The following is a 24,596-nucleotide window of genomic DNA, read 5'->3' as shown; positions in this document are numbered from 1 at the left end:
GGCAGTGCCATAAGGTTTTATAGCACAGCAGATATCATATAATCTGCTGTGGGGGAAAGTAAACCACAGCAGCAACAAAACGCTTTAAATCATATTCTCAGCTTTTCTCCGTTCATTTTAAGGTTACTCACAAGGCAGCTTTTCATATCTTAGAAAACACAGCAGACGCCCCGACGCTGTCCCGTCAGCGCAGGTTAACCCCGTGTTTCAGCAGTCTGTGTCGTGCCTTGCCGGGAAGCGAGAAAGCACTGTCCTGGTGGTTAGGGATGCCAGAGTTCCTGAGCGATCCCCCATGCTGCTGGAAGTAAGTTTCCTGGGCCACACTGCGGGTTCCATACACTGCAGCTCCAGCACTCCTGCGGTGAAAATGTCACATTTACAATTCAAGATTGTAGGATGAAGACATGTTATGCAAAAGAGCAAAGTGACATAAAAATGACAAAACATCAGAACTTTCTCTTCCAGTAAATGTGATCTAGAGGAAGATCTGGAGGAAGAACATTTAGGGATTGGCGGGATGCGACGAGAGACGAGATGAATTGACAGATCCAACCCCCACCCCCGACTTCTACTCGAGAAGCCATGAAAGGCATGAGAACTACCCCCCCCCCCCCCCACCACCACCACCCCCACCCAACAACCACCATCATCAAGTCACTCCCGTACTGACCTGATAATAGCCTCCTGCAGAGTTTCAGTGTTACAGAAATGTGAGTGAAGAAGCGATGTGGCTCTCACAAAAGGACGCTGTGGGGCTCCCCCTGGTCGACCAGACAGGTTGGCTGCAGTGACACACAATAACAAGAGACTCAGTACCCACATTAACCTGGACACGCATGCCTGCTGCACAAAGGAATGCTGATCAGTCGTACTAATTAGCCGTCAGCTCATGCAAAGACAAATATAAACTACCAACCCCCCCCCCCCCCCCCCCCCCCCCAGGTAGAGACGGCGGGGCAGAAGATACTCACTCTAGAAGAAAAGTGAAAAGCGGGAAACTGGGAAAGATAGAATTTTCAGGAAATATTAATTAGAGATGCAACAAAGATGAAAAGCGAGTTAAGAACACAAGAGAGGAGATCGTTTGAAGTGTTCTGGGAGCCTCACTTGTCAGCGTGCTCTGAATGCAGTCAAAGTGGGCAAAGATGTAGGCTCCTGGAGTGCCCGGGGCCCCTGGAGAGATGGTCCTCAGATGGGCCTCCAGTCCATTGAGTGACGCCAGGCTGCTGTGATACTGGATACAAACCATAGAGGAAGAGCCATACGTTAGCATCACCAAGACATATGTAGTGCACTCGTGTACCGCTGGTGGATTACTGAGGTCGGCATTGCGCTGTGTATCAGCTGTGTCATTGAGCTGCTTTTTGTTGTCCTCCTCAAAAGAACTAAGGTGCAACTTTGTTTTCAAAAACTTTCAACATCCTAATGTGACAAAAGATGAGAGAAATTATTAATTCGGTTCCCGTTGTTTCTCACCACTTCCTCCATGGAATCTTTGTCACTCAAGAAGTGAGGCTCCACCAGCAGAGCCAGCACCAAGCCTTTCACCCGGTGCAGGTACAGCGTCATGGGAATCAGCGGGCACTCCTCTTGGCTGTCAAAAGCACCAGAGCGAGGAGGATCTGGTGTCTCTGCCTCGTGGCCCTGGACATTCCCACAGCCACCTCCACTGACCTCTTCCAAAACGTTATCGCCTTGTGATTCAAACACTGTCCCACAAGCTGCGTCTCCATCTCCTCCGCCTCCGTTTAGATGGGAGTCTTCGCCACACAATGAGCTGTCTCCTTCATCACGCATCGGACCGACTCCATCTCCGTTGCTGGGAAAGCTGTGATAATATGACTCGTCTTGCACTTCCTCTTCGGCTACAGGAGAGTGTTTTCCATTTGAGAAAGGGGACTCCAGCTGCTGCGGTGGGGGGTCGGCGGAGCTCTGCGATGGATCTGGGCTGAACACGGAGCTGTCTGACAAGTGAGGACTGAGGGACACCTTCTGGGGAGACTGGGAGGAACCTGTATCAGACGGCTCTGACTCAGCGGAGGGAGTGTCGGATAACGTTCTTGACAGGCGGGTCTTTCTCGGGGGGGTGTTTTTGTGCGGAGTAGAACGGGAGCTGAAGGATAGAAAACAGTTTCAGGCACTCCGAATTATCTGGGAAATGCTACACGAACAGAAGAGAAACTCAGCGAGGGAAGACGCTACCTGAAATGTTTGTCGACGGGGGCGGATTGCAGATACTGAAGTTCAGACATGGTCAGGAACACAGAGGTGGAGCTGACAGTACCGCCAAATGAGCTGAAGGTACTCGGCCCATTGGACCTCTGGGCCTGCATCTAAATTAAAACACTGGCTTGAGACTTTTGACTGTGAAAGGCATCGTTCAACACTTTGTAGATGCTAATTGGCTTTCTTGTCAAGAGTTGGATAGCAAACACCACTCTCAGACAAATGTCAAACTTTTTTTTGGTAATGCTACTCTTGCAACGTCTCTTTCTTTAAATGTCCAAATGTTCTTGGCCAGTTCTCAGCTCAATGCAATATTTTCTAATTGTATTGTTTCGTTAAATTAAAGAGTGCAAAAGATTTTTGAAAAATTCTAAATTACTAGGCTAGTGATTAGTTTACTCTTCCAAATGTTTTGTACAGAACTGTTCGGGGGCCCTTGGTGAGGCTTAATTGAGCACGTCGTCCTGCCATCGCATCTTACCTTGGTGTATGTTTCACTCTCATGAACCATCACCTTCATTGTGAGCGCTGGAGACATCTGCGCGCTTACAACTCTGTGTGAGAAAAGACAGAAAAGTGAGAGATTTCCAAACCGGTTATTTACAAAAGCTATCCCACAGATGTCCAGTCAAAATGTCAGCTCACCTTCCTCTGAAAAGAATACAGCCTGCTGACACTAGAGGGCAGCGCTGACAGGCCTGGAGAATGAGGGCAGCTTTGAGCAGGAGAAGTGGGTCAATCTGGGGACAAGAATTCAAATTGTTACCTTTCAGTTCATGTACAAGCACAGACACTGAAAGGTGATAAAGATACAATTTACAGGTTAATAACTTCATCTGTTCAGTTGTTACACCAAGAGACACTAACGCAAAGACAAAGGCCAATGTTGTAAGATACATGTTTGTTATGCCACGTCATCTATTGTATAACGTGACAGAATTGGCATGTCTCAGTGTATTATGCAAAATCTAGAGGACTTTACAAAATAGGCTTTTACAAAATAGGCTTTACAAAGAACCCATTTGGTTGGCAGCTTGTGCCTGTCTAAATCTATGCTCTAGGTGCAATGACTGTGCAGAACGTTTGCCAAGACATACTGAACACTTACACAATACTACAAGACATTGTGACATAGTCATATCCTGTCTGAGAACATCTCGGTGTGCAGCAGCATTAGAAAAGGAGTTGTGGAACTGCGACAGCATTTTGTACGTACATTAGTTGAGTCAATTGTTCTCAAGCAGCTGAAGATGTGATGAAGCTCTGACGATCCTGACTCCAGGTGTGAGAGGTACTGCGCCCATCGACTAGCCAGACTTTCCTGACTGTTAAGCTACAGTGCAAAACAAAGTTTAAATTACAGCCGGCATCTTTTAAAAACACACAATTCTGAAAGAATTACCCTAAATACAAAGAAAACAAGCACAATAACCCGCTGGTTTGAAACCGAATTATTGCCTAGTTTCTGTTTATTATGGGACTTTTCCTGAGATTCTTTGTAGATTGCTCGATTACGTTGGTCTACAACTTGATGCAGATGAAAGTCTTTCTTTAAAAAAAAGATATTGTGAGACAACCCAGGAAAAAACAAGGCTACTGTGGTATAAGAAAACCAGACAGCTGAAGAGTGCACCTGGTAGCTCCGTCGGACAGAGCCATTGTAGAAACAAAAGAGGTTTATTAGCTGATCCAGGAGCTCACAGACACTGATGGTGGGGACTTCCACTGAGCAGCCAAGAGCCTGGGAGGACCCAAAAGATATCCCCAAAATAATCATCAAACACAGTCAGAAACATCTTGAAAAGTTGCAGCTGAACCACCTTGTGTGCTCACTCACCCAAAAAAAGTCATCTTTCATACGGATGGAAAAGTTGTTACGGCGCAGCCTGAGTATGCGCACAGGGGAGGAGGAGAGCTCAGAGACACAGCGGCTCGCGCCAGCAAGCTGACCACAGAGCAGCTCCTGCTCATCTAAAGGGGTCTGACAGGAATAGATGCAGAAACTAACTTTGAGATTACAGAACTGAAAACCGTGGGTGAAAATGGAAACACATAAAGAAGCATTAGATAATCATTGTCATATGTAATAAGGTGTCATAATGTCAAACCTCTTCAGGGTAGAAGTAGCAGATTCCTTCTCTTGTAGGATCACCCTCTCCTTTGACTTTGGATCCATCATAGAGGAAGAAATAGTTACACCTGTAAAGTAGATACACAAAGAAATGTCTCAATGATTCATTTAATGGCTAAAAAGGCAAACACGGTTGTTGTCGTGGGCTTCAGAGCAGTGCGTTTGGTTACCTGGACATGGACTGGAAAATGAATTAAATCTCATTAATTAACAGGCCGTTGTTTCATTTCATCACTTCATTCACATGCTTGATAAGAAAAGCCAAACATTTATTAAGGTAGCTGTGATGCTCCAGCATATTTGATGTTCCAGGTGTAACAGAAATATCTGTTTCGTTTATTTATTTTTGCATAATTTAAGAAACAAAACACAACAGAGATAAATAATATCACAGTGCAGGAAGAGGCAAAAAAAGCCAACTGGGCTTATTTGAAGCCTCCACCGATATAATATTGAAATGTCACAATATTACAGAGAACATAAAATGAGATACGACTAGTCAAATATTTTGGACAAAAGAGTGCGTGGCTGCCCGTGTAATGCAATGTGCATGTGGTATGTTTGGTGCACAATAATAATCAGTGTTACTTGGTTTATAGAGGCGGACAGAGAATGCACACACAAAGATCAGAGTCGTGGTTTGTTTTCACGCACTGCAGACAGCAGTGCGCAGAGGTGAACGTTGACCATCCTGCAGATAGATGGTCTCTGCAGTAAACCTGGACGCAGTCTCAGCTGATCTTACCTTCTGGAGTCTGGCTGCATGAACTCAGTCATCACCAAGAGAAGCCCAGAAAAGAAGAAGCTCGATGTCGCTCAGTCATCCGTTATCCTCCACCCATGTATTTCCTACCGGACACACTGAAGATTCACTCGGACAAAAAAACGAAAAAGTAGAATTGAAGAATTTGAACTGCGACTCCGAGAGAGATGTTACAAATCCTCCCACGCACTGCAGGCTGTCAGCTGTTTGGCACGGAGAACAAAAAAAAAGAGATGATGTTAAATATCACGCAGACACGACAGCAGCAACGGACAGGGTGCTCGTCCACTGTTTACGTGTAATTGCTACGAAACGTAGTCAGTTTGACAGAGTTAGCGCCACTTGAGGAATGCGGGTCAGTCAGTCACACGTAACGTTAGTAGAAGTCATGTGAAAGTATGGCAAGCCTACAGGGACAAACTAGTGGCCATTACGAAACGATCAACCAGTGGAATGTATACTCACAACTTACTTTAAGCAGGCTATGAGTCGCAAAAAAAAAGCATGACAAGTTAAAGTTTTTCTACATTAATACTTGTGACTTTCTGCGGAGACAACATTTGAATGTCGCAGGGGGTGAAGTGAAGCTATAACTTTACTTTTGGATATCGCAGTCTGGTCCAAAGGATCGTATTTTATGATATGATTATGCTTTCTATGTAACATCTTGCTCTTTACAGTATAGTTGTCAGACATATATAGTATGGAAATACTCTGGTGACGCACAGGTGCCATCAAATTGTACATAAAGCCTATATGTAGCCTATTTGAGTACAGTAAATGTACTTCAAAAAGGACCACAGAGGCCCCGGGTAGCTGCAAGCCACTGTTATTCTTACATGTACACTATAACCTCTCGATACTGTGCATAATTACACTGGAAATTCTGCTTTATATGGAGATTTAATTACATGCTTTTAAATGATTGAAAACAAAGGAAAACACAGCCAGACATGTAATATGCAGGGATTTGCACATGTGCTTACATTGAACATACATGGCGCGAGACTGCGTATTAAATGGACCTTACAGGACATCTTCCTTTGAAGCCACAGTGAATCCTATTTTCAATGCTCGATTGAGGATGCCTTAAGAAAATGACGCCCAGTGGCCGGATTAAAGCGCGATCAACTGATCAGGAGAGATCTGTAGAAGTTTCCTCTCTATTCTGAAGTCAGGACTCGGATCTAATTTATATCCTCCATACAATCTTAATCGTTGGAGGTAAAATTGTGTTCCCAATGAGTCGCTAAGCAGCCCGCCATCTTGAATGTGTCCAAACCTCCGTGCAGGAGTGCAGAGCTCTGCAGCAGGGGCGTAGTTTACGGGGGGACCATGTTTATACTCAGGTCTTTGGTTGTTTGGTGCAAATAAACAAATAACCCATCGGGCAAAGTCAACCAAATGATGCAAGGCAAACAATAAAAGTTTATTGTGAGAAGGAACAGGACGTTTGAACTCGTTTTGTTATTCTTTTCCTGCTGTTATAACAGCAGGACTATATATAGTCAAGAGGAAATCCACGCCTAATGAGCACTTAATGACTCATGCACAACAAACATATGAAAGAAAAACATAGTGGCAGATGGGAAACACAAAACTCACAATCAGTGTAAGATTGAAGAGTTTAAGCAAATAATGAAGCCGGTGGCAGTTAAATGGCGACTGTTTCTCTTGCTCTGTGATTCTGTAAGTTCCTGTAACATTACAGACTTCATACATGATTCTGTTGATATATTTTCTCTTGCTTACATGTGGTTTGTTACGGTTATTACGCTCTGCACGTGTAACATGTTCAGCATCGGTTTCATTAGCTTAGGCGCAGTTTTAATTGACAGCACATGATGGTCCTATTTCTGTCATTGCCTCACATTACCGCTCAAACACTGGAACGTTGCTCCATGATGTGACTTTTGTATCGCTTTTTTTTTGGACATACTATTCTGTTACTTTTTATGACTTTTTTTCTATATAATATTCTGTGATTTTCCGACATACTACATTATGATTTTGTTATGCCTTTTTGTTTTTGTTATGATATCTAGCCCATCTCAGTCAGAACCTTCAAAGGGTTCCGTGCAGCAGGTTTTCACCTGTCCATCCAACATTTTCTAACTGCAGACAGGCTATGTCTCATTTGTGGAGTGCCATTTTGAAGCCTTGGGTTCAATATTTTAGCCGTCGCCATCTTTTTTTTTGCTTTTTGCATCCAGAAGAAATACGAGCGGGTGGGACTAAGTACAACACAACACGGAATAATACATTTGTAGGAGACCAAAACGGATACAATTCTCAGTGTCACTGGAGTTTCATATCAGAGTGAAGACAGATCACACGTTTTATATTTGATTTGTTTTCTGATTCACCATTTGGTTTAAATATATGTTCATTGTATGTCTGAACAAAACAAAAGGACCACAAACAACTTTCCTCATTTATTAGAAAGATTTGTCTGAATATGAACCAATGTCATTTTCTCTACGCATTTAAAAAAAGAATGTAGAAAGACCTTCCATGGTGTAAATGAAGAGGCAGCCTCATAATTTAGAGCAACACTTGTTATCTCTAATGCAAAGAATAAAGTACCGTATGCCACAGGAATTAGTTCCACGTGATCTGTGATTCCACAATGTGTCTAAATCACACACACAAGGCAACCAAAAAGTGTTCTTGAATCGTCAAGTTACCTGATCTCAATCCAACTGAGAATGTGTTTCACTTGCTGAAGACCAAACTTCACGAAAAAAGTCACAACAAAGGATTTGCCCACCTTGTGGCAACTCTTGCCGAGAGAATTTCGGGATTGAAATAACATGTTGTCAACTAAAGGGAAGATGCCAACACTGTCAACATCTGCTGACTGCACTAGTCGGTCCCTGTGTGCTGCTGCATGTGTCGAGTTGCACAGTGCAATACCGCAACAATGAGAAAGGGTACGACACACAAAAGACATTGCTGCCTCATTGCAGTTAACTCCCCCGAGTTTATAAGACAAATGATGTGACTGACGCAAGGTATTACAACTGTCAGACCAGGAATAAATAAAACATTGTTTTGACATATAATAGTGAGATAAAACATTGGCATTTCTTTGCATGGTCACAGCAGCTGCTTATCGAGTAATAACATTTCTTTCTCCATCTTCCTCATTTTAAGTGCTCTGTATGCCATCTGTTGGTCACGGTTCTCTATCTCCTTCTTGAGGTAGCAGCAGTAAAGGGTTCTTATATCTTCTGTCTGCCTCTGCAACAGAAATGAAACAGCACATGAGCTCATATTGTTCTTATTCTTTGTCGCTACCATAACCCACCACTGAAAGAAAACTCACCACAGCACTTCTTTCACCGATTGTAGCACAAGCTGAGTTATCCCTCTCCTGGAAGCTGTGCACATCCTACAAAAAATAACTTCCATATGGTAAGTGTTCAAAAGACAAATGCCTAAAAAAAAACAACCCTGTCTCCTATAAAATTACACATGGAACTAAACTGCACACTCAGTTACTTTCCAGAGAAACGTTGTTTTCTCCCAGATTATGGTTGCAGTTTGAAACAGTTTGAAACACATTATGGTCAATCTTGTAAATGGTACAAAACGACTTATTTATAACTACGAACGAACTACTAACTAGTAGTTATTTAGTTCAAGTTCAAGACGTTTATTTGTCCCAGAGGGGCGATTTGATCTGACGCAGTACCAATAAAAAACACAGTGCAAGACACACAAGATAAAAACCACTCATAACTAACCACACATAATAAAAACACATACAAATAGAAGAGGTAAAGGCGAATGCATGAAGTAAATGAGTTAAACTGCACATTTAGGAAACAAACGTACACACAAACAGAAGTCCCCTGGGTTTTTCTGACCCACCATCCCTACGCTGACTCATTTGAAACCTATTTGTGATTGATTTACAATTTGGTTGTATGAGAACGTATTTTTTGGAGACAGGGCTGCTAAAAATGAAACATGTTCAGCAGCACTTACCCCTTCAAAATGAGTGTCACTGACGTCTGTCTCATCACTGCTCAGGCTCTCTGGTTCAGTCTTTGTTACAGGCAAGAGGAGGACAGGATGGCCTGAGACTGTATGGGTGGGGCCCAACATGGAGTTAGACAAGGGAAAATTCTTTCAAGTTTCAATCAGACTACAAGTTCACGTACCACTAATAAATGAGCTGTCAGATCCAGTCAGTGGCTCAATACAAGCACCTCCTAGGACCTCCACTCGCAGCCTGTTGTCTTTGTGCTGCAGCACATCCTCCTCTGTAAAAGTCAGCGACGGCATTGCTGTCCCCCCTTCATCCCGCATCACCTCGACCTGTCTTCTTTTTGCTGAATGAGCACAGACCTGAGAGGTGAAACACTCCCCTGGACATTATTATGATTGAAGATGTAGACGTGCACGAACAAGGTTACCTGTTTGCACTATATTTTTATGTTTGACTTTCACTTGCTGCCATGACCTTTTGTAGCCGCTGTCCGTTACCCTGGGAAGTCGTGAAAAATAATAAATGGTTACGTGTCAGTGATGGTGAAATTATTGGAAAGTCCAAATATTAGAGTGACAAGTATTTTAAACCAGGTTTAATGAGACACCCTTATGTGAATAAATCTTCTTACACATTTATTTTATCAGCAATTCTCTGCCAGGCTTCTTCTCTCAGTTTAGAGGCACTGGTAGTGTTTGATTTGGCTGTCAATATCTGTCGCTCTTCTTCATACAACTTCAAAACGAGTTCCTGTTCTTTAGAGCTGAAGAAATGTGCCCTCTCCTGTTTTCTCATCATCTGGAAATCTATTAAAAACACACACAAAAATAAAGGACCTGTAAATATACATGTTTGCGAGTCTAAATGATTATTGTTTCTGTATATTTTACGAGATGAGATCATGAACAAGGTCTCCTCACCTCTGTCTGTGTTCATTTATAATGATCCGGGTTTCGGCGTGCGATTGCTTTTCCCTTGTGACCGAGCGGGTGCGCGCAGTTATCCGAGATGTTTCAATGCTCGATTTAGTAATCAAATCGTCACCCACCGTCTTCACACGGAATAAACCCGATCGTAATAAATAGTGCAGTTTAGTCAAGGCACGCTTCAACATCAATCAATAACTGTCCAAGCGACGGAAACGGATAAAGGACAACCGGTGTTATGAAGCTAGTTATCAGCTAGCTATCAACTAGCTTTGTTAACCCAGGATTTTCTAATTCGGCTTAAGGCGCGTTCACGTGAAAGAGGTGGAGTCTGTAACAAAGAGTGAGTCACGTGAAACAGGTCTACATCATCCGACTAGATATTTACCATTGTTCCACACGAGACATCTCGTGTAAATGCAATAAATAACGGTATGTGAAATAACATGACAAGTAAAACATAAGTGAAGGATATCATACCCAGATATGTGCACATCTCACAAATGTAACTCCAGTGTTTGATGATTATTTGAATTCACTTTATTTCCAATTTAACATTCAGCCTCAGCCTTTTATTTCTCCAGAATTTAACATTTATAAACGAGCTTTAATCAGTGTATGCAGCTATGTAAAAACATTTAACACTCACTTGTGAAAAGGCACATGAATTCAAAGGCTGGTAATTCTGTTGCATCACTGTATGCTATTTACATTTTTTTTTTAACGATTAGGTGAAATGTTTCCCACCTTCACAGGTGTGATGGAGGGAGGTGTCAATCATAGTATGTATACGTTTTCACTCCTTGAGGCCAAATCAGCCATATGTGAACGAAGGGTCATGAGGAGCTTTAAATAGCTAATAAATTAAAAGGTGCTATCCACACAATTACAGCATTCCTATTGCCTCTCAAGCTGTAGCCGCCACCGTACTGCAGAGCAGAAGCCGTGGGAGCCAGTGGGGCCTCCTCACATCGACGAACATACACTAAAAGTGTGCACAGCCGGCCCAGCTGTCAACAAAGCAAGGAGAAGCTCGGATAACACACAAACAGAGGGAGAGCAACTTCATTCACTGCTCGGGGAGACATTACTCCACTAGATATTTAATTAGCAAATTCTTGTTTGCCGCTATATTAAGGATCTGAATCCTGTATATTGCACCTTTAAATAGAAAGTGAGATTGGAAAGATGCAGGTGTTTCAAATATTTGCTGTGGCTCCATTGTGTTAATGTTCTCAGTAAGCCATGGCAGAGTTCAACCATCCATCATTTATTATTTACACCTATGCTGTTACTGCTGGGATCTCTAAAAATGTTTCCTGTGCTTAAATACATTGACAGTGAACAACACAAAATAAATAAAACATGAATTGAGGTAATATTAGTTACTTTATTTATGTTAATTCAGGATCAGTCTGACATGTTGATGGTCCAGAGTAAAGGAACTGTTGGTTCAGGTGCCCCATGTTGAGAGCACAGAGGTAAACACAACAAAAATGAAGAGTAAACTGTAAATAGAAGTATGGTCCAGTAACGCCCGTTAGGTCTGGAGGAAGGGTTTTACTCATCGTGGCCCTCATAGCCGGCAGGAAGAGCATTCATGTGTGCATTGTGGAAAAGGGATTTGTTGCCATCTCCCCAAGGGAAACGCTGTAAGGAGAAAAATGAATGCAACACATAATCCAGTAAAAATAGGCAATTGTGGCATTTTTTAATGTGAATAATTGATGTTGCATGAAGTCAGACCTTGCTGCGAATGCGAAGGTGGGAGTAAGGGACAAACTCTGGCTGTTCATGGGAATGCTGCTGCTCTTTGAGGTACATGTTCAACATGCACACCGCAACACCAGGGAGGGCAACCACAAAAGACAGGATCTTCCATGTCTTGGCTGGAAGAGACAGACAATAATGATTAGTTTGACAAAAAAAAAAGAAGCAATCGTCTCTTGACCCGATAGGACCATGGTGTTGCTCTTTAGCTCACAGGACACATCGTTCGTGACCCTGCTCCACTTCCAAGCCATATAAAGAACTAACTTAAGTTAATTTAGGTCAGAAAGACAATATATTGAGCCGCTTCTTCTACGTGTTGTCGGCTCAAGGATTCAAACGCTACTGCTAATACTAAACCAGCTAACATTAGCTCAGCAAGGTCACTGTCAAAACATCACAAGTTAGGTAAAAAATAAATGGCATTAAATACAATTAGGGGATTAAAATGTCGCGCTTAAATTACCTGCTTGCGCGCTGTGTCCGCCAGCAGCAGCAGCGGCAGAGAGCTGACGCCGGGTCTGGGTCAAATAAGACCGTACCAACATTTGAGAGACGCGTCCGACAGCCGCCATTTTCCTTTCTGAGAAGCTCAGAGACCGGAAGGAAGTCATATTGATTAGAAGTGTCACGTGGAAGTCAGACAGCGCCAGTAAGCCACCAAGCGGTGAGACTGTGAACTACAGCAACTCAGTAGATAAACTCAGTAGATAAACTCAGTTCAAGTTTGCTGTTGTTCTGCCATTAAAGGTGCATGTGCACTTTACAAAATGTGGGATTTTTTTTAATCACCACAAGGCAATGCAGTGCAAGAATGAGTCTCAATTGTAAAGTTGTTCAGAAAATAGTCACTGAAGTAGGTTGCAATTAATATTAAATTCACAAATTGCACTCAATTTTGATGGTGGTCAAAGTGTCTTTTGTCCTGAGACAGCAGATAGTGTGTACAGTTTGTGCTTTATAACACAAGGCAGAACAGTACCAAAGTCGCAGATCAAAGATTCAGTGGATGTGACTGACATATAGTCCATAGTTGTTTTGGTCCTCTTAGATCAGTGGGGATTGAAGAGTCTGGTAGTCAGAGACACTGATGCAAAGTTATTTGACTTGTTTGTGTCCTCGACTTGAGGTGATCTGTATGAATCATCTGTATCTAACAAAATGTGAAGTTTCTACTGCATATTCTAAAGCAATAGTTCCAAGTCTCACAAGGACTCAGTCACAATTACACCAAATATAATTATGTTGATTTTGGGGATATTTTTTTTATATTTTTGCTTTCTTTCTTGTTACATATTGTACACTGAATACCTCTCCAGGCCTCTTAAACCAATCCAAATAAAACAGTCTGAGAAGGGGAAACCACTCTTTGAATGAAATGCACCTCATAGATAAAAGAATGCAAGAAGACATTGATTTGTAAAAAGTCACAAGTAAAACAAGTTCTACGGTATGGGGAAGCTGGTTTTCACGCACAGGCATACATAGTGGCAACTCAAACTTACAATGACAATAAGAAGGAAATTATTTTGTGTAATGCTTGTGTCACAATTGTCATATCCCCAAAATTCTCTTGGTCTTTACTCCTTAATTACCTACACATCAGGAAATCATCTCACACATCATACAAAACAGAACAAACTCTTATTCCCTGTTTTATTTTGTGACCGTAGACAAATTATAACTGAACGATTGTAGATACATTCAAAATCGTGTGTTTAAAAGTGTTTCTCTTGAAAGGGGAGGACTTTGTGTGATCTCATGATCAGAGTCCAACCAGAGAGATTCTGAGATATTCTGGTTGATGAAGGTAAGTGATTAATGTTCACTTTGTTGGTGTTAATTACTTTGCAGTCATTCTTTTCATCGTTTATATTGATCCATAACTGTGTAGAAAAGTGCCGTAATCACTGTGTCGCGCATGTACAAATAACACCATCAATTATACACTGAATAGTCAGGATATCAATGAAGACAATTATTTGATATCATAATTTAAATTTAGCAAAACATTTAGTAAAAGTAGCTGCATGTATTCAAACCCATTCGTGTATAATACAGTATATAACGGCAGAAATCACTTATGTATTGAGCCGTTAATAGTTAACATATTAGGCTTGAAAACAAACAAGGGCGATTTGGTTGACCTCTTATTTAACAAGACTATGGACTGAATACTTTATCAACTTAGTTTTTCTTTTACAAATGAGAGCAACAGAGTTGGACATATATTTTTTTTTACTAACCATTAAAAAGTCTTAAAAAAAAGTATTTTCCAAGAGAATCTGCTCGTTTTCAGTAATGGAGTCTCAGTATCAGGAGTTTCGGTCGACTGATCACAGCTCTGTCCCCGGAGAACACAAGACGACTGTACAAACCGGTACGACATGTACATGTCTTCTAATTTTGATCCAATGTCAGATATCACTTTAAACTATGACTAAATGTACGTCAGTGTTTGCAGGTATGAAGAAGATGGTGATTTGTGTCCTCTATGGAATCCTGGTGCTGCTGCTGTTGATTCTGCTGATGGTCATTGGGATAAAATGTACGACTTTAAACTCAGTTTTCATGTGGCCAACTCACATCCTTCATCTTATAAAACCATTTTTTTTGTATCTTAGTCTCCCAGTTAAATAAGGAAATAACTGATGTCAAACTCAACCTAGAGAGAATCAGCAATGGAGGAACAACCTCATTGTCCAGTTCAGGTCAGGAAATGTTTTCAGGTCTGATTTTAATGTTCAATCGATGCCCTCATTACAGCTTTTGTTTTATTCTTTCCAAATTTAAGGTGCAGCACCTGTGCAGGAGGTCCCCTTATTGAGACTTGTCCCAGTTAGAGGTAAACACTAAATTCTTTAATATCAAATCAGAATTTACTTCCCCCCCCCCCCCCCCTCCTAATCAGGCTCTTGACTTGATCCTCATCAAACCAGGAGCATGTAGGGATGGCTGGGTGTCTTTCCAGACAAGCTGCTACCTGCTATCCACCACGACCGTGACCTGGAGCAACGCAGAGGAGCAGTGCGGAAAACACGGAGGACACTTGGTGGTTCTGAATGATGTTGTGGAACTGGTGAGGTTCAAGTTTACATCGGTTTGGTTCCATACATTTTAAACGGAGTCTTCTTTCTGCAACTGAATACAGGACTCTGATCAGGAGCACACATACCCCTTTGTCAGAATAAACAAAGGCCTCAAATAACCTGTTGCTACTTTTGATTCCTAGGACTACATTTCAGGAGTAGTTGATATCAAATATAACTATTGGATTGGACTGGTGGAGCGAGAACATGAGGGACACTGGAGCTGGGTGGATGGAACAGACTTCAATTCAACCCCAAAGTAAGCTATTAAAAAAAAAAAAAAATAGAATAATGTTTTGGTAAGTTCAATTATAAGTAGCATATTAATTGTTTCTCATCCTTTCACCATTTGTGTTTAGGTTCTGGGATAACGGTCAGCCTGACAACTGGGACTACAGAGAGAACGGAGAGGACTGTGGGCAGATTCATCTTTCTGAGAGACGCAAACGCAAGCTGTGGAACGATGCAGACTGTAATATGCCTTATCGTTACATCTGTGAGACAAGAGCGTGAGAGACTGAACCTTTACCAACATGACCGACTTGATATAAAGTAACGGCTCAAATCAACACTGATGGAAATTAATATCCATTTATTCATGTTCAGAGTCACAAAATGGATAAAAGTTGCATATACAATACACGTGTGAGGTCTTTGTTGGACAATAAAACAGTAACTATGAGTACAGTTGCTTTTATTAGAGACACTCTACAAAGTGCTTCGGCTTATGTGCAGCGCTCACTGGGAAGGTGGTTATTTCCGTCATTATAGCTGGCATTGGCAAGGCACACGGCTGCATTCCTGTCACACTCACAGATGAACTTCTCACAGGGATCGTTGTCATCTAAATAACAAAGACAGAGAAGAGCAGCAGTCGAGTGAGGAAGAAGAAACAACGAAAACAGGGCGAACCACACACTGACAACTCTAATATTGAAGATTTCATTGGAAGTGTTGTTGAACGCTCACTCAGGCAGGTGAAGGTATTGTTGGCCTCGTCACACCTGTAGCTGTATACTTTAGTGTAGGGGTTGTCCAGGATTGGCACGCAATCGTCGTGATGCATGGCATCGCCGTAGCACTGGTCGTGGACCTCACAGCATCTGCAACATACAGAAAGCATAAAGGTGATTACGCCACCTTCTTTACATCACGATGAAGCAAATAACCTGCCGGTTCATAGTTCCTTGACTTTTAGGAGATCTATAAAATGTCAAATACTGAAAAATGTATTTTACAGGGAGGCAAGATATTCAGCCTGCAATCACAGAAGATTCAGATTTTTATTTTCTACAAATTTGTTTTAAAAAGGAATGTCACACATGTCCAGCGTTACATTTGTTCAATTAGAAACACAAAGATGGAGAGAAGACCAATACAGTATATTCACATTCAAGAAGCTGGAACAAGTAAATTGTGTCAAACAAACTTCAATCCACCTCCAGTGTCTTGGAGTAACTGCAGGAGTCTCAAGAAGACTACATTTGACAACCTTTGTACACAAAAGTAAAAAACTGTTCCTTGCAACGACACCATTAGAGGAAAGTCAGAAAATGTGTTTGTCTTATTGCGATTCAACCTTTTAAACAAGAAATAGATCAGCATTACCTGTCAACATCATCCACAGGTGTGCCAGAGCCTCCCAGCCCACAGTAGCAGCCATAGCCAGCGTAGTCAAACAGCGGCCAGCTGTCCGGTTGAGCGCAGATTATCATCGCCCTGAACTGCAACACATTTCTGTTTCTATACAGCACTATGGGACACAATGGAGACATCTCAGACAAAGCTAGTTCCCATCTCAAAACCACCATGACATACAAATATCCCCGATGCCGATCAATAAGACATGCATAACTCTCACAGTCATCCTGAGAGGTTTTCTACTTCAGAGTACTCACGGGCTCTCGTGCGGCTGAGCAACAGGATGAGCATGGAGTGAATCAGACGCATCTTGCAGGTGACGATGTGGAATGTAAAGCTAAAGCCTTATAGTCTCACTCTATCCCGCCCCAGCAGCTGCAGCTTGTGAGCGAACGGGGCTGGGTCCAATCACCAATTAGTGCCACGGCGGCGGAAAGGCCGGGAGAGCCACACAGAAGCAGAGTTATCCTTTTGATTTACAGCGGTGCCAATCCATTAACAGATCTTAACACAGGACCAGTTTGTGCATCTGAAGCTAAACTTACCAACGCTGCCTCCTGCTGTTCAGTCTGAGAACAGCTTTTCTTCTCTCCAGTATCTCATTGCTTTGATTCGACGGTGCAGATTAAAGGATATGCCACCACATGCACACAAAAAATACAAAAATATCAAATTAGTTGTGGTATCTTGGGGAGCCCATAATAGATCACATTATTCTCATCCGTCTGAATGTTGTTCTGAGGTCGGTTATACAGGTGTTAGTGTGTTTTGTACAAAAGAAGATCACAATGTTCAGGGTTTCAGCGTTACAGGTGCATTGTGATGGGTGAGACAAAAAAGTAAATCTCTTTAGAGTTTGGCTCAGTGGTCACCTGTGATACAATGAAAGCACAAACACTAGAATCATCTTTGTGTCCCTTGTAGAATATACACACTTGATCATTTACTACATTTAGGGACAGAAGGGAATACAAGTTGTTGGTTGAAGGTTCACCATCATAGTTTCGCATGACAGCATGCTAACATTTGCTCATCAGCATTCAACACAAAGTACAGTTTATGCTGACAGCAGGGATTTAGTCATGAACCAAAGTATTGGAAGAATTTGAATTATCACCTGATGATGGCACGAGAGGAAGAGTCATAGATCTTATCCTCTAGAGATCTTATATACTGTATATATATGCAGCAAATATCACAGCAGTCGATCTAATAGTTGCAGCACAGCTGAATAGGTCTGAAATGCCTGAGCAGCAGGTGAACACGTTTCAATGAACGGATAGTTTTGGTGTAAATACTCCTCTCACCTGATAAATTAACTTTAACCAGTACTGTGTGTTGTTGACCAGACAGTAGACACACTGTCACAAATACAAACATGTTTCCATAGAAGCACGTGAAACACTGTGAGTGTAAATGGCTGCTTGTAAATATCAGGGAGTGGAACCTTGTGTTTGTGCGTATGGCAGTGTATTTCACTGGAGTGTATGAAGCTAATCGAGGGGTTGCTCCCACAATTAGATGTTTTGCATATTGATCAAATTATACTCTTGGTTTAAAGTTGTTGTAACATTTGCTGTATTTATTTGCTATTTAATGCTGATTTTAATCCCACTGTATTGAAAGCATTCTTCCATCCTTAACTCCTGTTTGCATCCCTTAAACCTTGTGTGTTACAATATGTGCTCTCCATACCTCCTGTCGTCCCCTCAGAGGGGTTTCCCTGCCTGTGTGTGTGTGTGTGTGTGTGTGTGTGTGTGTGTGTGTGTGTGTGTGTGTGTGTTAATAGTCTAACCCTCTAGTGTGGTGTTTTGAGATCCATTATTACTGCTGTTTGTTCGTGTCGCTTTCCTTTTAAGAAGGTAGTTTTCCGCTGTTGCCTTTGTGAGCATCTTTTCGTTAACAAATAGTTTTTTGATTATTCATCTGTTGCCCATGACTCTTTTTCCCGGGGTTATTTACTTCCCCCAGACCTTAATCGGGGAACATAACACCTATATTGACTCCTGACCTTGTATATACACTATACATTATGCAACATGTATACATATACAAACAGACACACACTAATGCTTGTTACATACATGTTTGGTTCATTATTATCATAGTTTGCGTCATGTTTCTCGTGTATATCGTTGTATTATCCTGAAGTGACCCAGCTTGGGCAATGTGCAGTGGAAAGCCTTGGGAAGTGCAGCTATTTCCTCAGCTGTGTGTTGGAAACTTATTTTAAATTCAACTCCTGTTTGGAGAAGGTAAAAGCAAACATGAGTGAGGACAGAGTGAACCGAAAGGAAAGACCAAATAGATCAGGGAATATTTGATGAGGATATTTAAAATATATATATATTAAGATCAAAAGGGAATTATAACAAATGTCCTGCCCAATAAATGAGGACAATAAATGAGTCCTTGTCTACATAAAATTGATTCTATGTTTTACTGTCACACCTGTAAAATAAGGTGTTAAATACAGGCTGAGGTAAACGCAATTCTCAAGTAGAAACTTTCGAACAAGTAGCTCCTCATTTAAAGCTCCCACCCTCTTGTCACTCTCTCTTATCTCTAGTTGTCTCTCGCCTCCTGTTATATAAGAACAGGCTGCACCAACACGTAAGTTCTTCTGACTGCAGCCATGAATCTGACAGCTCCTCTGCTGCTGCTGCTTCTCACTGGTAAGCTTGAACAAGCTGTCAATATGTATAACTCCTGAAAATAACACATATTGTGAACATGTGCTGTTTGTGAAATCATTGTCTTTATCGCTCAAACCGTTCTTTTAAGGATATACACAATACATACAATTTATTTATAGAGTGCTTTTCACAGACATAAAATAACAAAGTGCTTAACAGAGCAGAAATATAAAAGCATAAAAAACACAATGTGACCATAGGGTCAATAAATTACATACACAGAGAAAAAATGTAAAATTAAAATTAAAACATATTTTAAGAGCAGGTCTAGGACATGGGATTTTTACTCAAACGGCAGCCTAAAAAGGTGGGTTTTCAGCAGTTTTTTAAAAAGTATTCACAGAATCTGCGAGGCGTAGAGTCGCAGGCAGAGCATTCCAGAGCCTCGGCGCCACTGCCTCAAAGGATATGCCTTTTCTGATTCATCCATCATGTGTTCTTATTTGTCTGCCTCACATTTCTTCACCAGCTTGTACAGCCAGTGGTGCGCTGCTGCCCAAGGCCTTATGGCAGTTTGCGAATATGATCGGATGCGCTCAGCCTGGCGTGAGCACTCTACGATACAGCGATTACGGCTGCTGGTGCGGCCTCGGAGGAACGGGAAGCCCTGTGGATGGAGCGGACATGTAGGATGCAAACATTGCCCAATTTTGTTTTCATCAATTTGAGAATGAAAGTAACTTGAGGTCTCCTGTATTCTTAGGTGCTGTGAAGTTCATGATGAATGCTATCGAGCAAGCAGAACGGCTCCTGGATGCACGGCTATTGTGGACCTTCCCTATGTTCTTGTCTATGATTTCACCTGTTCAAATCAACAAGTGACCTGCTCAGGTAAGACTGTGACCCCACGATGATGGCTTGTTCAAATCATTTAGACATCACATTTGACATATTTTCAGTGCATTTTTGATGACATTCTGCAACGACACTGCAACAAAAAACCTTGATTTTATATAAATCAAGGTTTTGGGGTGGATTTCATTGACTGGTTAAAAGAACAGCACTGACTGTAGCTGTACTGTATAGAAGATTAAACAAGGCTGCATCTGTGGCCCTGTGTGTACTGTACATACAACTGTATTTAGACAGCTATATATAAGTATTATACAGGTTTGATTCACAGTTGGGAGTACCTAACTGCAAACAAATGCTTCCCTATACTGCAGAGCACTTGCACACGAGTACTTACCAATAATGTGAGAGGGAGCTGCATGTTACGTTATTATTGATCAGCTATCTGTCAATTTCCTGACTCAACTCTGTCTCCACAGCTACCAACGGCAAGTGTCAGGCTCCCGTGTGCGAGTGTGATCGGGTGGCGGCTCACTGCTTTGCTCAGACTTCATACAACCCTGAAAACAAAAACCTGGATCCCAAAGTCCACTGTGTCAACTGACTTATCCAATCCATAAAAACACACAAGAAAGGGTTGGATTTCCAACCAATTTATTTTCTATTTTTAATTTCTCTGTAATTTGTACACAAAACCAGATGTAAAAGAAGTTTGATTTTGTAGAATAGCATCAGTTTGCAATAAAACAGGCAAGTGAGATTCTCAGTGAGTCGTTTCAGTTGAATTCCAGCCTCTGCTTGTCCTTGTGTCTGTTTGCTCACATATGGAGAGCTTGCGTAGCACAGGTTGCAGTAGTACTTATCGCACCATTATATTTTTCCAGCCACAATTTCTGTTCACTTAAATATGTAAAGCAACACTCGAGGCAGGTTTCCACTTACGCACCATGTGTTACAAGAAAGAAAGCTTCAGGTTGTAGTCATGGTTGGAACATGAATTGACATACATTGTGCAGCAATTTATGCAACATGCCTGTGCAACATTTTATTAGATTATGAGATTACAGGATGGTAAAACAGATGTATCAAATGTTTTGAATTGATATCAGGAAGATAATTAGTTGTATTTTCAACAAAACAATGCGAGCAGCAGCTGTGTATAACAACAGATGAATTTAAAAAATAAGAGGCTGCATCATAGCTCTGTGGATTATACTGGCTTGTAGAGAAGTGTGGTCACATATTTCTTTTTGTATCGGTGCGTTGCACTGAGGACCATCACGCCGTCCTGAAAAACAACGACACGAAGAGCATTTTGATTAAAGTGGGGTATATAGCTGAAGTTTACACTATTCAAGCAGAAATAGTTTGACCTAAAAATAGTTTGCTTTATCACAGAAAATAAGGGAAAGTCATTAAATAATACGTTTTAGAAGATAAAGAGAATGTATGTGCGTTCAAAAGACAGAACAGATATTTGTTGACCAACATTTTATGCATGTTGTATGTCGTATGCATGGCATGCAGCACATCATTTCCCATCAGTTTGAACAAAATCCATTTTGTGTTTTGTCTCTCAGACAGATGAAGATCCATAATTTCCGCCTGAGTGACAACCATAACTAGAATTACCGCCTCGCGGTTGTATGCCTCCACCAACACGACATGTTGCAGTTTATATCAATGTCTGTCCAAAAAAGTCACGTCATCACTTTAGCCCATTAGACATTTGTGTGAAATTGTCATAATTAGCATATGAATTATTGAGCTATGGCCAAAAATGTGCTTTGTAAAGTCAGCTATCTTTGACCACCAAATTGGAATCAGTTCAACCTTGAATGCAACCGAATAAAGAAATTCCGTCCAGGCCTTCTTGAGATATCACGTAGACGAGCATGGACCGGACAACAATATGAATAAAAAAACATATCTGCAACAGGAGGATCTGTTACCTTGATGGAGAGGGCGTACAGGTGATTGAGCATGACGTGGTTGGGTTCTGGAAGCAGCGTTGGGTCACACTGATGAGGATTCAGAGAGAGGATGAGTTTGACTACATTGCATGCTGTCATAACAGGTTTCTAAAGTGCTGTGCACCACTGAGACGAGCGTGTATTCCAGCATTCAGCCTGTACTTACAGAAATACCCGTGTCCTTGTTGAGCAGCACTTGCAGCAGGTGGGGAGGTAGGTAGGGAGGATTCTTGATCTTGTCCTCTGGCTTGGTCACATATGCATCCTGTAGGTAGGGCCCGGGAGGGGAACTGGACAAGTCTGGGGAAGAATGAACACACAGCACGATTTAATACATCAAGAGAATGAAGTAGAAAGGATTCTCTGGGTTCATGCATTAGCAAATGTCATTGACGAATACAATCTACTCTAAAAAAGTAATTGCTCAAAAATGTTACAGTTAACTTGACTACGATCATTGGTTTTACTGCACCAGATTAAGTTTCCCACAAGTCATAACATGGCACACATTCTATTATTTAAAGTTAACTGAAACTCTCTTCAATAATATCTGGGCAGTCTGAAAGTAGTTCATGATGAATGCCAGTACCCGAGATGTCTGCAGTATCCTCCGAGTCGATCCTGAGAGCGTCAAAGACTTCAAAGTCAGTTGTCTTCACCTGTATGACATTATTAACTGAGCCAGTTTTAGACGTCACCACGGCCTGGGAGAGAGTGTAAACAGGCATTTGATACAGATGTGAGTGTGGAGTAGGCATTTCTACCACAATGGAAAAATACAAGCACATTGGTGATATATATTATCATTTTATGTTACATAAAAAGGTGGATGATCTCTAAAACGTAAGCTTTCACTCACCCCAGTAGGATCCAAGGTCCACTGACCGTCTACACAGAACTTGTACTGGTGCTCTCCCTCTGGCAGGTCCACAATAGCCACAAAGTTGTTCTGACTGGGTTTAAAAGACATTTGCGTGTTACATCTCCATCACTACACACAGATGCAGGATGTACAGTCTGGTGATGCATTCTGCATGAGTCAAACTACCTTTTGTTGAGAGGGATCTTGGTGGCCCAGTTGTTAAAGGAGCCGGACACAAAAACTTCCTTGGCGGCCCCCGACCACCTGAACATAGTGGGTCTGTCCTGGGTTGGACTTTTGCTATCACTCTCCAGGTCATGCTGCCAGGCCAGAAATTCCTGTATTTCCTCAGGAGCCTGTACAGCATGATATAAATGTATTGTTGCCATGTTAAATAAAGACATATGTTTCCTGCCAATTAGATTTAAAGTGATAGATTAGATGAATAGCTTTCATGATAGCACATATGATTTATATACATAATGTATGACTTTGCCTGTACATACAGTAAGCTATGTAAGGCCTCGCCTGCATCTATGACAGATATTTTGCAAATCCTGTATATATGCAGTATTTTTTTTTATTTACTGCATTTAACTATTTCAAAATGATATGTCTTAGAGTTGTATAAAATCATGTATTAATAGAGCAGTGTTCACAACATAATGAGTGATATTTCATTCATCAATATTTCAATATTTCTATTATATTTGTTATAACTTATGCATTCCCATCTGCAATTTTGCCACAACAGTTTTACTAAAGCATACGAAAAGTCTGAAACCTAGAGATGCTCACAAGTCACTTTTCTGCAAGTAAACTCAATTTATTGATTTTTATTTTATTTATTTATTTATTTTTCAGGGACAATGCACACTAATCAACAGTTACACTGTAAGTGAGCCAGAGTTAGCCAGAGAGGCTAATTTCCATCTGCTGTCCCCGGCCAGATGTTTCAAGGCATCCTAAAATAACAAAGCCGAAAATAACAAAAACAACTCTCAAGTCACTGTGTGAGCAACTCAAGTGCGACCTGGTCCAACACCCCATCTCTGTTTCTTACCTTTGTGTCGTCTCTCTGGAAAAGGTCTCCGTCCTCTGAGTTGTCTATCAGGATGGTGGGGCTTGCCTCTTTCCCTCTCTCACCCTGACCCCCACTGGACCTGTCGCTGCTGCTGTTCCCCATCCTGGTGGCATCAAACACTGCAAGACACACACACACACACGCACACACACTAAATCACGTCAGTGCCACCAGGAGCCCCGGATGACTGCAAGTCCAATGCTCCTCTGGAGTTAACCATCATATTTCGCGGGTGATTCATAGGTTTCATTGTATGTACCAGCAGTAAAAGCCTTTGGTAATGAAAAAAAACCCCACCTCAGTCTTCCCAGGGGAGGTTTAGTCGGATGTGGTCTTATCAAACGGAGGTCTCTGGTCTCGTGCACATCTGTTTTGGGTTCCTGGATGTACGAACGTCCCGGTGCTCTTATCGTTGTTGTTTTCGTCTCTGAACGGAAGAAGTTTTCCTCTCGGACTAGAAGCACAACCATGAGGCGGAGCAGAGTTCACCGTCCCGCAGACTAGCACCAGACGAGCAGTGGCTTGTTTTGTTTATGCTCTTTCTTTTTCCTTTTACCTACCACTAGTTCTTCTTCTAATCTCCCGAGGTCAGCTCTACTTTGTGCGTATTCGCCATTTAAGGGAAACCTCGGTGTGTGTGCGCGTT

At 41.7% G+C, this 24,596-nt stretch overlaps 7 protein-coding genes across 7 annotated transcripts; 2 read left to right on the top strand and 5 right to left on the bottom strand.

Moving 5' to 3' along the window:
* Nucleotides 1-6: 6 nt before the first annotated feature.
* hps4 (HPS4 biogenesis of lysosomal organelles complex 3 subunit 2) lies at nucleotides 7-5,293 on the bottom strand. The gene is made up of 12 exons (XM_079269806.1): nucleotides 5,103-5,293; nucleotides 4,335-4,425; nucleotides 4,064-4,207; nucleotides 3,860-3,967; nucleotides 3,443-3,559; nucleotides 2,872-2,966; nucleotides 2,708-2,780; nucleotides 2,203-2,333; nucleotides 1,477-2,113; nucleotides 1,108-1,234; nucleotides 671-782; nucleotides 7-356 (listed from the first exon to the last, which is right to left on the bottom strand). The coding sequence occupies exons 1-12, from the start codon at nucleotides 5,132-5,134 to the stop codon at nucleotides 185-187; spliced, it is 1,839 nt and encodes a 612-aa protein (XP_079125932.1). The 5' UTR covers nucleotides 5,135-5,293; the 3' UTR covers nucleotides 7-184.
* A 2,926-nt stretch (nucleotides 5,294-8,219) lies between these two features.
* Nucleotides 8,220-10,080, bottom strand: LOC306779011 (uncharacterized protein; the record flags this gene model as incomplete). Its single annotated transcript, XM_079270752.1, has 7 exons — nucleotides 10,038-10,080; nucleotides 9,749-9,923; nucleotides 9,545-9,615; nucleotides 9,290-9,460; nucleotides 9,114-9,211; nucleotides 8,449-8,514; nucleotides 8,220-8,363 (listed from the first exon to the last, which is right to left on the bottom strand). Exons 1-7 carry the CDS (start codon nucleotides 10,051-10,053, stop codon nucleotides 8,220-8,222), a joined length of 741 nt encoding a protein of 246 aa, XP_079126878.1. The 5' UTR covers nucleotides 10,054-10,080.
* A 1,333-nt stretch (nucleotides 10,081-11,413) lies between these two features.
* cox6a1 (cytochrome c oxidase subunit 6A1) lies at nucleotides 11,414-12,403 on the bottom strand. The gene is made up of 3 exons (XM_079269664.1): nucleotides 12,280-12,403; nucleotides 11,790-11,932; nucleotides 11,414-11,693 (listed from the first exon to the last, which is right to left on the bottom strand). Exons 1-3 carry the CDS (start codon nucleotides 12,386-12,388, stop codon nucleotides 11,604-11,606), a joined length of 342 nt encoding a protein of 113 aa, XP_079125790.1. The 5' UTR covers nucleotides 12,389-12,403; the 3' UTR covers nucleotides 11,414-11,603.
* Nucleotides 12,404-14,114: 1,711 nt separating this feature from the next.
* Nucleotides 14,115-15,415, top strand: LOC306779010 (perlucin-like protein; the record flags this gene model as incomplete). The annotated part of the gene is made up of 7 exons (XM_079270751.1): nucleotides 14,115-14,193; nucleotides 14,278-14,361; nucleotides 14,438-14,524; nucleotides 14,608-14,658; nucleotides 14,753-14,892; nucleotides 15,046-15,161; nucleotides 15,262-15,415. 7 exons carry the CDS (start codon nucleotides 14,115-14,117, stop codon nucleotides 15,413-15,415), a joined length of 711 nt encoding a protein of 236 aa, XP_079126877.1.
* A 212-nt stretch (nucleotides 15,416-15,627) lies between these two features.
* On the bottom strand, nucleotides 15,628-16,623 carry LOC306779009 (phospholipase A2-like; the record flags this gene model as incomplete). Its single annotated transcript, XM_079270750.1, has 3 exons — nucleotides 16,511-16,623; nucleotides 15,872-16,005; nucleotides 15,628-15,746 (listed from the first exon to the last, which is right to left on the bottom strand). The coding sequence occupies exons 1-3, from the start codon at nucleotides 16,615-16,617 to the stop codon at nucleotides 15,628-15,630; spliced, it is 360 nt and encodes a 119-aa protein (XP_079126876.1). The 5' UTR covers nucleotides 16,618-16,623.
* A 2,555-nt stretch (nucleotides 16,624-19,178) lies between these two features.
* LOC306778884 (phospholipase A2, minor isoenzyme-like) lies at nucleotides 19,179-20,635 on the top strand (the record flags this gene model as incomplete). Its single annotated transcript, XM_079270607.1, has 4 exons — nucleotides 19,179-19,218; nucleotides 19,709-19,865; nucleotides 19,943-20,070; nucleotides 20,511-20,635. The coding sequence occupies 4 exons, from the start codon at nucleotides 19,179-19,181 to the stop codon at nucleotides 20,633-20,635; spliced, it is 450 nt and encodes a 149-aa protein (XP_079126733.1).
* A 102-nt stretch (nucleotides 20,636-20,737) lies between these two features.
* prkab1b (protein kinase, AMP-activated, beta 1 non-catalytic subunit, b) lies at nucleotides 20,738-24,596 on the bottom strand. The gene is made up of 8 exons (XM_079269693.1): nucleotides 24,248-24,596; nucleotides 23,930-24,069; nucleotides 23,053-23,222; nucleotides 22,864-22,957; nucleotides 22,594-22,708; nucleotides 22,171-22,304; nucleotides 21,984-22,052; nucleotides 20,738-21,319 (listed from the first exon to the last, which is right to left on the bottom strand). The coding sequence occupies exons 2-8, from the start codon at nucleotides 24,050-24,052 to the stop codon at nucleotides 21,242-21,244; spliced, it is 783 nt and encodes a 260-aa protein (XP_079125819.1). The 5' UTR covers nucleotides 24,053-24,069; nucleotides 24,248-24,596; the 3' UTR covers nucleotides 20,738-21,241.

This window comes from Melanostigma gelatinosum, assembly GCF_949748355.1.
Source record: "Melanostigma gelatinosum genome assembly, chromosome: 6".
Lineage (NCBI taxonomy): Eukaryota > Metazoa > Chordata > Actinopteri > Perciformes > Zoarcidae > Melanostigma > Melanostigma gelatinosum.
The sequence above is the reverse complement of the archived record's forward strand: the minus strand, read 5'-3'. Positions and strand labels throughout refer to the sequence as shown.